The following is a 14058-nucleotide window of genomic DNA, read 5'->3' as shown; positions in this document are numbered from 1 at the left end:
AAATTATATCCTATTTTATCAATTTTATAATAATATCTATCATTTTAAAATAAAAATGTTATATTGAACAAAATATGATAAAATTATTTTAAATTGATAAGTTAACATATTTTATTTTCATAAATATAAAATATTTATGCTAAAAATATAATATGTTGGTAGAACGGTTTATTATTAGTAAACTATATAATACATGTATAAAAATTTAACTTATCTTAAACATTTTAATATACAGTAATTTATTATATAAAATTAATAAACATTAAAAAAATTACTAAAAAAATCTAGCGATTTGAATTACGGATCATGATTATAATAAATTAAATACAAAATTGTTTTCATATATGTTGTTTCACGCATTAAAATTTTTAGTTTAGTAATCAAACGCAAATTCAATAAGACACATATATAATAAGCAACATATATATGTGACGATTTTAATTTACAGCATAAAAACTATAAAATTATTATATTTGGTATAATTATACAAACATTTTAATATATGAGTAACATTAAAAATATATAATAATTATGTAAAACAAATATCTATATATAAATGTGAAAATATATATCCGCACGGTTGTGCGGGTAGAAATCTAGTTCTCATTAAAATGAGTATTCCCAATCTTTACCCATTGCGTCTTCGAATTCCCTTACTCTTGTGGTGTTTTTTTTTATAGAATAAACATATACTAGAAAACCCTATAAAAAATATGAAGATGATGAGGAGATCGGATTTTAGGTTTATTAACTTGGAGTTTGATTGTGAGCATTATTATTGGACCGATTTTAATATTATATGGGCCGAGGCTCTAAAGAAAGATGATGAATTATTTGGTAGTTTTAATTTTAGTCAAATAGTTGTAAACTAAATGTGTGATTCTTCAGAGATCAATAACTCTTCCTTTCTTGTCATTATTAAAAGCCCTTTTTTCAAAAAAAAAACAAAAAAAAAACTAAATTTGTGATTCTTGAGTTCAGAGATCAATAACTCTATGTAATATTTAAATGTACATTCTCATATAACGGTAAAATTGTCGGCTGTAAAATCATCTATGTAATATTTCTCATCGTTGTAATAGCATAATTAATCATACGTTAAAAAGAGAGTTCAAAGATCAATAACTCGACATTTACCATGTAGATAGTGCTTTTATTAACCTGGATATCTGGAATCTATGGGAAGATCATAATAATTTCCAAAAAACCTTCTCTACGGATATTTTTTTTTATGAATTACCAAGAAGTTCGGGTAGAAACTCGAATTTCCCTATCCGAAACCACAACATATAATATTAGTTTCGTCTCTGCACTTTAAATAATGAGCGCATATCTACATGACCAAATGATGGAATGTAATGGGGTGCCTCTAAATCTGGATTGCTTAGTAACTCAAATCCCGCTTACTGCTAATAATTATAACTTTAAACAAATTTCTTTCAGAGTCACTAAATAGGATATATGAATGCCAAGTTTGGCCGTAAATCATAAGACTAAATTATCTGAGATTTTTTTGCCTATAAAAAATCGTGGAACCGCTCTTTTTTTAACAACAATGGTACCTAAATTATTCTACAGACGAAATCGAATGGAAAACCAAATCGGTGGAACCAAATCAACATATAATATAACAGAAACGAAACTCTAAATACCCACATGCAACTTTATCCTTCATTGTATTTTTGGTTTTTCAAATATGTTTGACTGAGAAAATAGAGAAAAGAAAATTATGTCGTAAAAATTGTCCATGTGGAACCATTCATCTACTAATAATAGCAATCCCAATTAATTCCAAAGGTTGTGAATCCACTTATGTTGAAAGGTTGTGTCTTTTGAAAAATATAATTAAAAGGTTGTGTCTTTTACAAAAATGTTAGAAGGTTGTGTCTTTTCTAAATATTGTCTAAAGTTGTGACTATTCATATAAGTATCTTTTAAAAGATAAAAAGTTGTGACTATTCATATAAGTGTCTTTTCAAAATAACTAATAATAGCAATCCCAGTTAATTCCAAAGGTTGTGAATTCACTTATGTTGAAAGGTTGTGTCTTTTGAAAAATATAATTAAAAGGTTGTGTCTTTTACAAAAATGTTAGAAGGTTGTGTCTTTTCTAAATATTGTCTAAAGTTGTGACTATTCATATAAGTATCTTTTAAAAGATAAAAAGTTGTGACTATTCTTATAAGCGTCTTTTCAAAATAATTATATTTAAATTAGAAGAATACAACTATTCAAATTGAAGAGTTGTGACTATTCAAATAGATTTTTAAAATCTATAAATAGTGGATGTTCATGCATTTGTCAAAGTAAAATTTTCAATAATCTCACTGATTATAAAATGGTGAAAAAAAGTTCTATGCAGTTATTTGGTAACAAATTTTAAGAATTATATTATTATTAGTAAATAAGTAAAAAAAATTATAAATATGTATTATAAATTAAATGATCTAAACTTTTATCTATACTATATATCTTAAGATTGAAAAGACATAAGCAATAGATAAAATAGTTTTTACCAAAAGTTGCTATCATCGATAGTTTTTACCATAAACTGCATTGTTTGAATTGTAAAGTTGCAATTGTTCATATAACTTCTGTAATGGTTCATATAAATTATTATAATCATTCGCTTAAATATATATATATATCCTCAACTTTGAATGATAGTTTTAAACAATAAAATTAAAAAATCTAAAGTAGATAACATCCTAGAAACACATACGGCGTGAACATCCCGGTAAACGGGTCTGAGAAAATGTCGTCGATAATATGGTAGTAAGCAGCGAACTTTACAAGTCTAATGATCACGCAAACCAAGTCTAGTTTTATTATGTACATATCCAAAGTAACTTACATACATATTTACAAGAATAACAATTTTTTTTTTGCATTAAGTTTACAGAAAAATAAAATTCTTAAGTTTGAATGTACACGTAAAAAACCTTCCACTGGATTGTATTGCAGATTTGCAGTATGTGCCGTAATTAATAGACAACAAGAGAAATCTCACTTGGAAACTCATATTGTCAATAATGCATTTTCTCTTTTATTTTTATTAGGAAATAATAACGCAGTTTAACATTTCATTTAATTCAAAAAAAAATTTTCAAGATATCTAACAATTACTTTGTATACTACACAATCTTCGCAACAAACATCAAGACTAGTCACACACTTATTAGTTCACGATAATAATTTTAAAATGCATAGATATAATGTGTGTGCGATTACTAATTGGTATTGACATATTGTAATTTTATAATAAAAAAATATAATTACATGTAAGATGTTTTCGTAACACATGTATTTCTTCAAGAAACAATTATATAAAATATGGTATTTTTTTTTACAAAATGAGTTTCCGTGCGATATCGCACTGGTTCTTTACCTAGTTAAAATAACGAAAGTAAAATCATAAAACACCAGTAGAATTATAAGTTGTAAAATCATTGATTTACAAGATCTTTCAATTAAAATAAAAGAGTAAATGAATGTTTTCGAAGAAGCATTAATGATGTGTTCATTATTGAGTTGTAACATATAAAGAAAACAATCATGATGACGCAAAACATAAGATGTGATGAGCTTACCTAAAGCCACGAGCTAGGCACAAGCCAGACTCTTTCTCTGACCGTGTTGCTAGACAGAAAGCATGACCATCATGATACTTTTGGACGATGCTATTAATTTCTCAAAATTTGTCCTTTTCATCCAAATAATTTATTAAGCCCAAATTATTATTTTTAGTTTTATTGACAGAAAAATATACCAGCACAGTAACTTAACCAAAGGTCCAAAACCCACAATAATATCTCTCATATGCTGCGTTTACTAATATTTAGTTTAACAGAAATAGTGACAAGAAAGGAAGAGCATCAATATTCATGAAACTTGTATGCATCAATATTCTTTCTGAGACGATCTTCTAACTGCAAGCTTTTAGTGTTTTACACATCTTATTGAGAAACAAGATGGAGAAGACAAAGAAGCAGAAGCAGCAGAATGAGAAGAGCCACCGAGCATTGGTGTTCCATGGAAAAGATCCGAGAGATAATTCTCCAAGTTATCAGGCTTAAAACTCACCAACATCTCTATGTTTCTGTCCTGCCTCAGCATTGGCAAGTACTTCTCGTAAAACTCTCTGTACTCCGGTACAAGTTTCCTCGCTATAGAAACCTTAAGCTCGTCCCTAAGCTTAGCATCCACTATAACACATGATGATTGTTTCAAGTATGCTCCTGCGAATGCTGCGTGAAACCTCTTGAAACATGTAGTGGCCTCCTCCGGTAATAGCTTGGCACTTGTTTTTGCAGGTAATGATAGAAAAACATTAGTCCAAGCTGCTTTCTCGTACTTTTCAGCATAGCTTTTGAGTTTTGCCTCGTGCTTAGTGAGCCAATCGTCTCCTATGAGGTTCTTGAGTTGACTTGAACGAACTGTATCAACCACAAACTGCAAGTTGTTCACAAGGAAGATGTAAGAGAGAGACACATCATTGTAACTCTCTGCTTTGGTGTCTAGCTTGCATAGGAAAACCAGTATGAGCCAAGCAATATGGACCGAGCAGGCATGGTTGTTGACGTGTTCATCTTCCAAGATAGGAGCCGTGAAGTAAGATTCTAGCAAGCGAGTGTTTGTCTTAAGAGGATGCTCTGCGAGAATCTCAGACAACACACGGCTGTATTCAGACAACGATGATATGAAACTCATCGTTGTCCGAGTCAGCTTGTGAACCCCTCCTTCAGGGGAAAGTTCTTTAGAAGAATCCTTGTGTATCATCGTCTCGAACTCCTTGAGACATGTGTGGATAGAGTCCTTGAGTTTCTTGAGCGTTGATAGAACAAGAGTCTTCACAGAAGCTAACGAATCAAAGCTGAATATCATTTCTATGTCTGGCCAAAGGTCAGAGATAGCTGCATAGAGATCCATCAGCTTGAAGATCCTCTCATGGTGGTGTTGTTTCTTCTCCTTGTGGGCTACCAACTCCGGCAACGTGAAGAGATTGAGACCTGCTTCCTTTGCTATCTGGTTAAAGCAAGACTGTCCTATCGTGAGGGATGCAGAGAAGACATGGTCGCAGAGAAGCTTCTCTCCTTTGAAGAGTGTTGTGACTCCAATCTTTGCAGCTTTGATCCAGTTCTTGATCATAACCTCGAGGACTCCCCAGTCCATTTTGTGAAACTGAGACGTTTTGACTTTCTCGATCCCTAGTAAGTGTAGCCCTTCATCAACAATAGACTTTCTGATCAACTTATAGCTTTTTATGCACTCTTTACCATAACCACAACTAATCATAGTCTCTGCTATGACTTTTAGGTCAGACATCACCAGAGCTGAGGCTTTCTCCACCTGTGAGATGGATTCACTAGCCTTCTTCAGCTCATCATCTTCATCATCATCATTTTCCATGTAAACTTCGAACTCTGAGTTGCTAGATATTGTGGACTGACCAGAGGCTGAATCAGGATCAAGATGGTCTCGGTTAGAAGACAGTATCTGGAAGAACTCTTTCTCCAGCGTGGACATGCCGATCTGCATCAGGCTCTGCGCAAGGACAAGCTTGTCGGATTTGGAGTCTTGAGAGACAAGAAAGTGCATGGCCTTGCGTAAGTCACGGACGCATCTGATGAATTCTTTGGCTTCTTTTCTGCTGTGTCTGAACAGAGAGATGATCTTTGTGTATGACTGTGAGTTAGGATCCCATTTCCTGATGATTGACTCTGCGGACTCTAAGGCTTCCTCCATCATGGACTTAGAAAAGGTTTGGGTACTGAGTGGAGAAGCAGGAAGAGAATTGAAAGAATGCAGAGATGAAAGGTTTGATAAAGAAGAAAAGGAAGAGAATGTAACAGTTTTAGCCATTTTCGCCATTGTTAAGGTTTAATGGGAGTCACTTGGCTTTTTATAAATCTCTTGGTTGTCTTTGTAAGATCATTGAAACATTATATAGAGATATGGTTCCCTCTATGTTTGAGTGAAACCTATGACCACAACAGACATTTGATTAGCTTATCTAGACGTGTAAGCTTTGAAATATTCCGTACGGGTGACGTTCATATAGTTTCTTTATTAGATATATAAAATATTTGAACGAATAATCAAAAGTATAAAGGTATAATTCTTTAGGTAAAAGCATCTCATGAGTTTAAATATAAAGTTTTATAATTCTTTGTTATGTCATTGAACATTATACAGAGTGAAATATAGTTTCTTATGTTTAAGCGAAATCAATGATGAATGACCAAACTAAACATTTGATTAGCTTCTCCATGTGTACATGCGTTGTAATATTTCTACGAATGACGTTCATGTAGTTTCTTTATAGATGTATAAAATATTTGAACGAATAGTTAAAAGTATAAAGGTATAATTCTTTACGTAAAGAATTATGTATCTTTGTGTACACATGGAGAAGCTAATCAAATGTTTAGTTTGGTCATTCATCATTGATTTCGCTTAAACATAAGAAACTATATTTCACTCTATATAATGTTCAATGAGATGCTTTTAAACTTCTCATGATTTTAAATATACAGTTTAATACACCCTAAAAGCAACTTTAACATTTTAAACTCAGAAGTTTTGAATAGTGATAATTAAGTTTTACTATTTTTAAGTTTCAAAATTTTCAGTCTTTTTGAATTATGTATCTTTTTACTAACTTTCTGTTGATCATTTTAAGCTTCACTATATTATGCTTTTACAAGATATATTAATAACATTAAAAAATAGTATACAAACAATATTAAGCCAAACAATCTTTTTTTTTGACTAAAAACCGAACAAACTTACTTTGAAATCTACAAAAAAAAATAAAAAAGACTCATTTATCACTACAAAATGCATTAATTGATTTTATATAATATGAAAATAATTATAATAAATAATTCTACATTTTATTTAATTTTTGTGATATAATTTATTTTATATGTAATTTTCCACTAGACTAATTAATGTAATATTTTATTGTTAATATACTATCCTTATTGTATGTTTTATAGTTATATATAAATTGTATGGTTTTAACAAACTTTTATCAATAGTAAAGATTGCAGCGAGCTGATACCTAGCATTAAATATTAATATATGAAACTACAACTTGCATTATTCAATTTGTAAATAGTGAAACCAAAGATAATAATATGTATATTTATCCCTTTCAGATCATTTTTCATGCCACATTACTATATATAAGAATATTAACCTATCTGTTTGGCCAACCGTGCAAAAGATAGGCAGATCTCTGATATTATACGTATTTACTTGTACATATTCATTTATAATGAGTTAATGACATACAGAAGGTTTGAAAAGATATATATACAAATACGAAATATACGCATACATCTTGAACACGAGCTTAATTACAGAAAATAAGATGTATGACTTATCAAAGTCAATGGCGTATAGATGCAGCCACGATCGAGAATTCTTTATCAACGCTGACAAGCAAATCAGAGATCAGCAATAAGCTATATATTCGACGTATTTATTTCATACCGGTTAGCGATTCAGAGGTTGTCCGATAGAGAGATTGAACATCGGTTAGGTTATTTCTAAACTAGTTTGGTTTTATCTGTACCGAGTACAAAGAGTAACCCGTTACGAAAGAATAATAAGATTGCAAGCGATACTAACACTTGTTTATATTTACGAAAGAGATTGTTTCAACGAGCTTGGAACATGCATGAGTCACGTTGAGCTGTCCATTTTGATTGTTGTCACGTTGAGCTCTCCATTTTGATTGTTGTTATTATTTACTACGGATGACGATAATAATTTATTTTAATGTGTTTATTTTATGTTTATGGTTTAATTAATTCAGTGAAAACCGGAACCAGAAGAAGTTAAGAACTTGAAGAAAGTCGACTATGGCATATAAAACAAGCTGTACTAATGACCAAGTCGAATCTTCTCAGATTTTGTCTTTTTCTCCCAAATAATATATTAAGCCCAAATTAATATTTAGTTTTAATGACAGAAAAGAAATATACAAGCAAGGGGCGGATCTAGAACTAGATTTAACCGGGGGCACATAACTTTTTGTCACTATATTTATTATAGATAGAGGGCAGTACTGTCTGTCATTGATTTTCTTTAATTGCTTGAAGCACAGTTTCTTAATCAAAAAGTCACGATAATCTCTCTGATACGCTGCGATTACGATAATCACTCACGATAATGCCTGCATTCGACTGTTTTAAAAATTAAGTGTTTAACAACTCAATCTTACACATTAACGCATATTCTTTTGCTAAAATTTGGTGCAACATTAACGCATATTATTGCATGTTTTTCCCATATAATTTACATCAGTCGCATGTATGTACCCGTTTTCTTACACCGTGTACACGTCAACGCGCCACTGTTTATTGTCTACGAGAGTTTTATACGTGGTAGCCACATTGTTTACTTGTTTTCTACTGGTAGATCCATTATATTCGAGAGAATGACGTCGCCATCTGATTAACAATTCACTAAATCTCTTAACGTGTAATCTTTAACGACTTTTGAACTGATGAGTCACCAAATGGTTCAGTGCTATACCAGCGATCAAACCGAGTGAACAAACCAAACTCAAAGTACCAAGAGTACATGATCTCAAAGTACCAAGAGTGCATGATTTGATTGAGTTATTTTTCTTTGTTTCAGCAAATAATCAAGCAATTCCATGTTTAAACTTTGGTTCCTTGTTTGTAGGAACTACTAGTTCCAATTTGCTATTTATATAAATGAAAAAGCCAAAAAGAATAAACAGAGAAATTTGCCTGAATTTACGTGTGTTCTAACTTCTAAGTATTCCTTTGCAAGTGTTTTTCTTATCAATATTAATAACCCTGCAACTGGGATCTATCATGAAGCCGTACCAAATTTTAGCAAAAAAAAAAAGAAAAAACTTTGAAGCCAATAAAAAAATAAGGATAAACACTTTCCGTATGTATACAAATATAAACAGCAGCAGAGAATTCTCCCAAATCAACAGAAAACGATCCAGTGGACATATAAATTGCGAGGAAATCAAGTATTTTATAGAGATGATGGGGTGTACTGAATTAAGGGTTTTAGGAGATTTTGTGAATTTGTTAAAATCTGATCATGTTATTCAATCACTGATTTAAAAAAAGCTTTTCAAATCAAATGTTATTCAATATGGGATTTATGTGAAATTATTGAAACTCACTTGCAATCAAACTTGACATTTATTTTTAGTTAAAAATAGTTCCATAAATGTTATTTGAAGATACTTGAAAAATAATAATTAATACATTCTGAAATGATAATATTCTTTCTTGGACTTGGTAAATAATGCTTTTGTGAATAATGTGTTTTCATTAAAAATTTAAAACAAAACAAATCGAAAAGAGCTACAAATTCAAAATGACAGAGATGTGATGTAATTAATACGATAAGGGTTACACCTAATTAATTTATAGCGTACTTACTTATTGGAAAGTCCATTTCTTCCTTATTCTCCCTTTCTGTCTTCAGCGATGCGGCGATGCCTGATGTTTGGTGAGTCTCCTCCTGATGGCTCTAGTCTTCATGAGACGAAGATCGAGAGTTCTTGGTCTCGGATTAGAAACCCTAGAAAAGAATACGAAGAAGATGCTAAGACTTTTAGATGGTTTTAGGTTAATGTTTGTTTAGGCTTTGATTGCAAGCCTATTATTGGGCTGATATCCACATGGGCCGAGCTCTAAAGGGAAGATGCTGAATTATTTATTAATCAAATATTAGCAAGAAAATAGAATTATTAATTACAAAATCGTCGATCCAATTATTTATTAATTTGGACTAAATAAAAAAATATTTTTTTAAGAACATGCATTATTTACAGAAGTGGACTTGTTTCTAAATAAGCTGAAACATATATAAAGAGAAGAATCATGAATTGGCAAATCATATTAGCTAACTCAAATAAAAGGTTTAGTTGAGTCTCAAACTTAATTAAAGCACATTAACAGCAACACCAACTCTACTCTCAATCACACTTACTTAATTCTACAATGCTGCATTATGTAAACACATTAATCCCATCCATCATTAAACATCATACACAACACACAAAACACACAAAACAACTTGGAATCCAAACAAGAGACCCAAAAATGGCCAAAGCTCTAAACATAATCATTTCAGTGTTTACCTTTTTTTTTTTTTGTCACAACATTTCAGTGTTTACCTCACCTTCAAAGCTTGAAGAGAAAATGATGTTGGGTTTAAACCAAGAAATGATTCGCTTTTGTATATGTTCTCTAGCTTCCACTTGTGCTGATTTCCTTTGTTTTGTAAAATCTGGTTTCCAAAGAAATTTATTTAAATGAAACTGTTTCAATCTGAATCATGTTTCCTTCATACCATAGCCTTTTTGTTTCACAACATCTTTTCTTCTACAACCAAATATGTTAACTACGGTTGGTTTTTGTAACGTTTTTGAATTATACATTTTTGAATTCGAACTTTTTATAATTTTATTTCAAAATGTTTTTTGAAATTTGAAAAAAAAAATTTGAAACTATTTTTCAAAATTTTATTTTTAAGTATTTATTTGTTTGTTTTAAAAAATTCTAAACCTACCCTCCCAAAATCCCCCACTGCTCATATCTAGACCTAATTGTATATTAATCAATTTTAGGGTATTTACCAATTTAACTAAATATTTTGGTCATTTTAACTATTGAATTATGATAAAAAAAAAACTTTTTTATGGTCATCCTAAAGAATTTCAATATTATTAATGACTATCACGCTTTATTTTTAGTGTGTTTATTTTATGTTTATGGTTCAATCAATTCAGCTAAAAACGAAAACAGAACCAGAAGAAATTAAAACCTTAGAAAGTCAGCTCTTTCCTATAAAACAAGTATAGTTGATTAGAAAGCAATTTTCACAAATTTTCTTCCGAAGAATTTATTAATAACCCCAAATTAATTTTTAGTTTTATTGACAGAAAAATATATCAGCACAATAACTTAACCAAAACTCACAATAAGCTCTCTCATACGCTGCGTTTACGTTAGTTTAACAGAAGATAGTGCCAAGAAAGGAAGTGCATCAATCATGAAACTTGTATGCATCAATATTCTCTCTGAGACAATCTTCTAACTGTGAGCTTTAGTTTTTTACACATCCAATTGAGCAACAAGATGAAGAAGCAGAATGAGAAGAGCCACTGATAATTGCTGTTCCATGGAAAAGATCTGAGAGGTAGTTCTCCAAGTTATCAGGCTTAAAACTCACCAACATCTCTATGTTTCTGTCCTGTCTCAGCATTAGCAAGTACTTCTCGTAGAACTTTCTGTACTCCGGTACAAGTTTCCTTGCTATTGAAACCTTAAGCTCGTCCCTAAGCTTTGCATCCTCAATGTCACAAGATGATTGTTTCATGTATGCTCCTGCGAATGATGCATGGAATCTCTTGAAACATGTTGCGGCCTCCTCTGGTGATAGCTTGGTACTGGTTTTCGCAGGTAAAGATGCGAAAACATTAGTCCAAGCTGCTATCTCGTATTTTGCAGCATAGCTTCTGAGTTTTGCTTCGTGTTTGGTGAGCCAATCGTCTCCGAGGAGGCTCTTGAGGCGAGTTGAACGAACGGTAACAACCACAAACTGAAGGTTGTTCACAAGGAAGATGTAAGAGAGAGACACATCCTTGTAACTCTCTGCTTTGGTGTCTAGCTTGCATAGGAAAACAAGTATGAGCGAAGCTAGATAGACTGAGAACGCGTGGTTGTTTACATGTTCATCTTCCAAGATTGGAGCCGTGAAGTAATATTCTAGCAAACGAGTGTTTCTCTTCAGAGGATTCTCTGCAAGGATCTCAGACAAGACACGGCTGTATTCAGACAACGACGATATGAAACTCATTGTTGTCCGAGTCAGCTTGTGAACTCCTCCTTGAGGAGTAAGTTCTTTAGAAGAATCCTTATGTATTGTCACCTCAAACTCCCTTAGACACGTGTGGATGGAGTCCTTGAGTTTCTTGAGCGTTGATAGGACAATAGTTTTCACAGAAGCTAATGAATCAAAGCTGAATATCATTTCTATGTCTGGCCAAAGGTCAGAGATAGCTGCATAGAGATCCATGAGCTTGAAGATCCTCTCATGGTGTGGTTTCTTCTCCTTACTGGCGACAAGCTCCGGGAACATGAAGAGATTGAGTCCTGCTTCCTTGGCTATCTGGTTAAAGGAAGACTGTCCTATTGTGATGGATGCAGAGAAGACATGATCACAGAGAAGCTTCTCTCCTCTGAAGAGTGTTGTGACTCCAATCTTTGCAGCTTTGATCCAGTTCTTGATCATATGCTCCAGCACGCCCCAGTCCATTTTTTGAAACTGAGAGGTCTTGACCTTCTCAATCCCAAGCAAGTGTAGCCCTTCATCAACGATTGACTTTCTGATCAACTTATAGCTTTTTATGCACTCTTTACCATAACCACATCTGATCATGGTCTCTGCTATGACCTTTAAGTCTGACATCACCAGAGCCGAGGCTTTCTCTACCTGAGAGATAGATTCACCAGCCTTCTTCAGCGCAGCATCTTCGACATCATCATCATCATCATTTTCCATAACAACTTCGAACTCTGAGTTGCTAGATATTGTGGACTGACCAGAGGCTGATTCAGGATCAAGATGGTCTCGGTTAGAAGACAGTATCTGGAAGAACTCTTTCTCCAGCGTGGACATACCAATCTGCATCAGGTTCTGGGCAAGCACAAGCTTGTCAGATTTGGAGTCTTGAGAGACAAGAAAGTGCATGGCTCTGCGTAAGTCACGGATGCATCTGATGAACTCTTTGGCTTCTTTTCTGCTGTTTCTGAACATAGAGATGATCTTTGTGTAGGACTGTGAGTTTGGATCCCATTTCTTGATGATTGTTTCTGCAGCCTCTAAAGCTTCCTCCATCATGGACTGAGAAAATGTTTGTTTGAGTTGAGAGGCTGGAAGAGAATTGAAAGAAGGAAGAGATGAAAGGTTTGATACAGAAGAAACGGAAGAGAAAGAAACAGTTTTAGACATTTTCTCCATGGTTGAGGTAATGGAGCCTCCTAGCTTTTTAATCTATTAGTTGTCTTTGTAAGATCATTGAACATTATATAAGAGATGGTTCATCTATGCTTGAGTGAGTATTTTACCAAAAAAAAGAAAAAAAATCTATGTTTGAGTGAAACCTATGACCAAAACAAACATTCGATTAGCTTCTCTAGACGAGTACGCTTTGAAATATTCCGCACGGGTGACATTCATATATAGTTTCTTTATAGATATATAAAATATAAGTTGAACGAATAATCAAAAGTGTAAAGGTATAATTCTTTGTAATGATGATATAGAGATATGGTATTTGAGCGAAACAAATGATGCATGACTTCCTTTAACTTATCTTATAAGTTAAGTTCAAAAATAAAATAAAAACCAATGATGCATGACCAAAACAAACATTTGATTAGCGCCTTCTCCATATACATGTAACAAGCGTTGTAATATTTCTACGAATGACGATCATGTAGTTTTTTCACAGATATATAAAATGTTTAAAGCTAAGTTACAAAAAAGATATATAAAATATTTGGACGAACAGTTAAAAGTATAAAGGTATAATTCTTTACGTAAAAGCATCTCAGGACTTTAAATATAAAGTTTTATAAACTCTAAAAGCAACTTTAACATGTTAAACATAGAAGTTTTGAATAGTGAAAAATAAGATTTACTATTATTAAGTTTCAAAATTTTCAGTCTTTTAAATTATATATCATTGAAAAATATGCCAAAACAGAACAAAAACAACAACATGGTTTTATGAATATATAATCTTTTTTTATCTATTTTTTTGTCTCTTTTTACTCTTTCCATTTCTAAAACTTAATAAAATATATAGTTTTATGAATCAAAAGAAATATAAAAAAAAAGAAACAATTGATCAAACACTCATATACACAAATTGGTGTTTTTTTTTTGTTGAAAAACTTGATAAACTAAAACTTTAACTTACGTTCTAATAAAAGTAGATTTTGTCTTCTACAAAAAAAATGGGTGAGTAGAAATATGAATTCC

General features: G+C 32.1%; 2 protein-coding genes across 2 annotated transcripts; both read right to left on the bottom strand.

Annotated features, from left to right (window-relative positions):
- Window positions 1-3881: 3881 nt before the first annotated feature.
- On the bottom strand, window positions 3882-6263 carry LOC106454657 (exocyst complex component EXO70H1-like). The gene has a single exon (XM_013896766.3). The coding sequence runs from the start codon at window positions 5869-5871 to the stop codon at window positions 3940-3942; it is 1932 nt and encodes a 643-aa protein (XP_013752220.2). The 5' UTR covers window positions 5872-6263; the 3' UTR covers window positions 3882-3939.
- Window positions 6264-11115: 4852 nt separating this feature from the next.
- On the bottom strand, window positions 11116-14013 carry LOC106454658 (exocyst complex component EXO70H1-like). Its single transcript, XM_048780492.1, has one exon. It carries the CDS (start codon window positions 13030-13032, stop codon window positions 11116-11118), a length of 1917 nt encoding a protein of 638 aa, XP_048636449.1. The 5' UTR covers window positions 13033-14013.
- Between the last annotated feature and the right edge of the window lie 45 nt (window positions 14014-14058).

The sequence above is a fragment of the Brassica napus genome, chromosome A5, assembly GCF_020379485.1.
Source record: "Brassica napus cultivar Da-Ae chromosome A5, Da-Ae, whole genome shotgun sequence".
Taxonomy (NCBI): Eukaryota; Viridiplantae; Streptophyta; class Magnoliopsida; order Brassicales; family Brassicaceae; genus Brassica; species Brassica napus.
This window is presented reverse-complemented; position numbering and strand designations above follow the sequence as displayed.

Coding starts and splice junctions, on each gene's coding strand:
- LOC106454657 (XM_013896766.3), bottom strand. CDS start 5,871: ATGGCGAAAATGGCTAAAACTGTTACATTCTCTTCCTTTTCTTCTTTA.
- LOC106454658 (XM_048780492.1), bottom strand. CDS start 13,032: ATGGAGAAAATGTCTAAAACTGTTTCTTTCTCTTCCGTTTCTTCTGTA.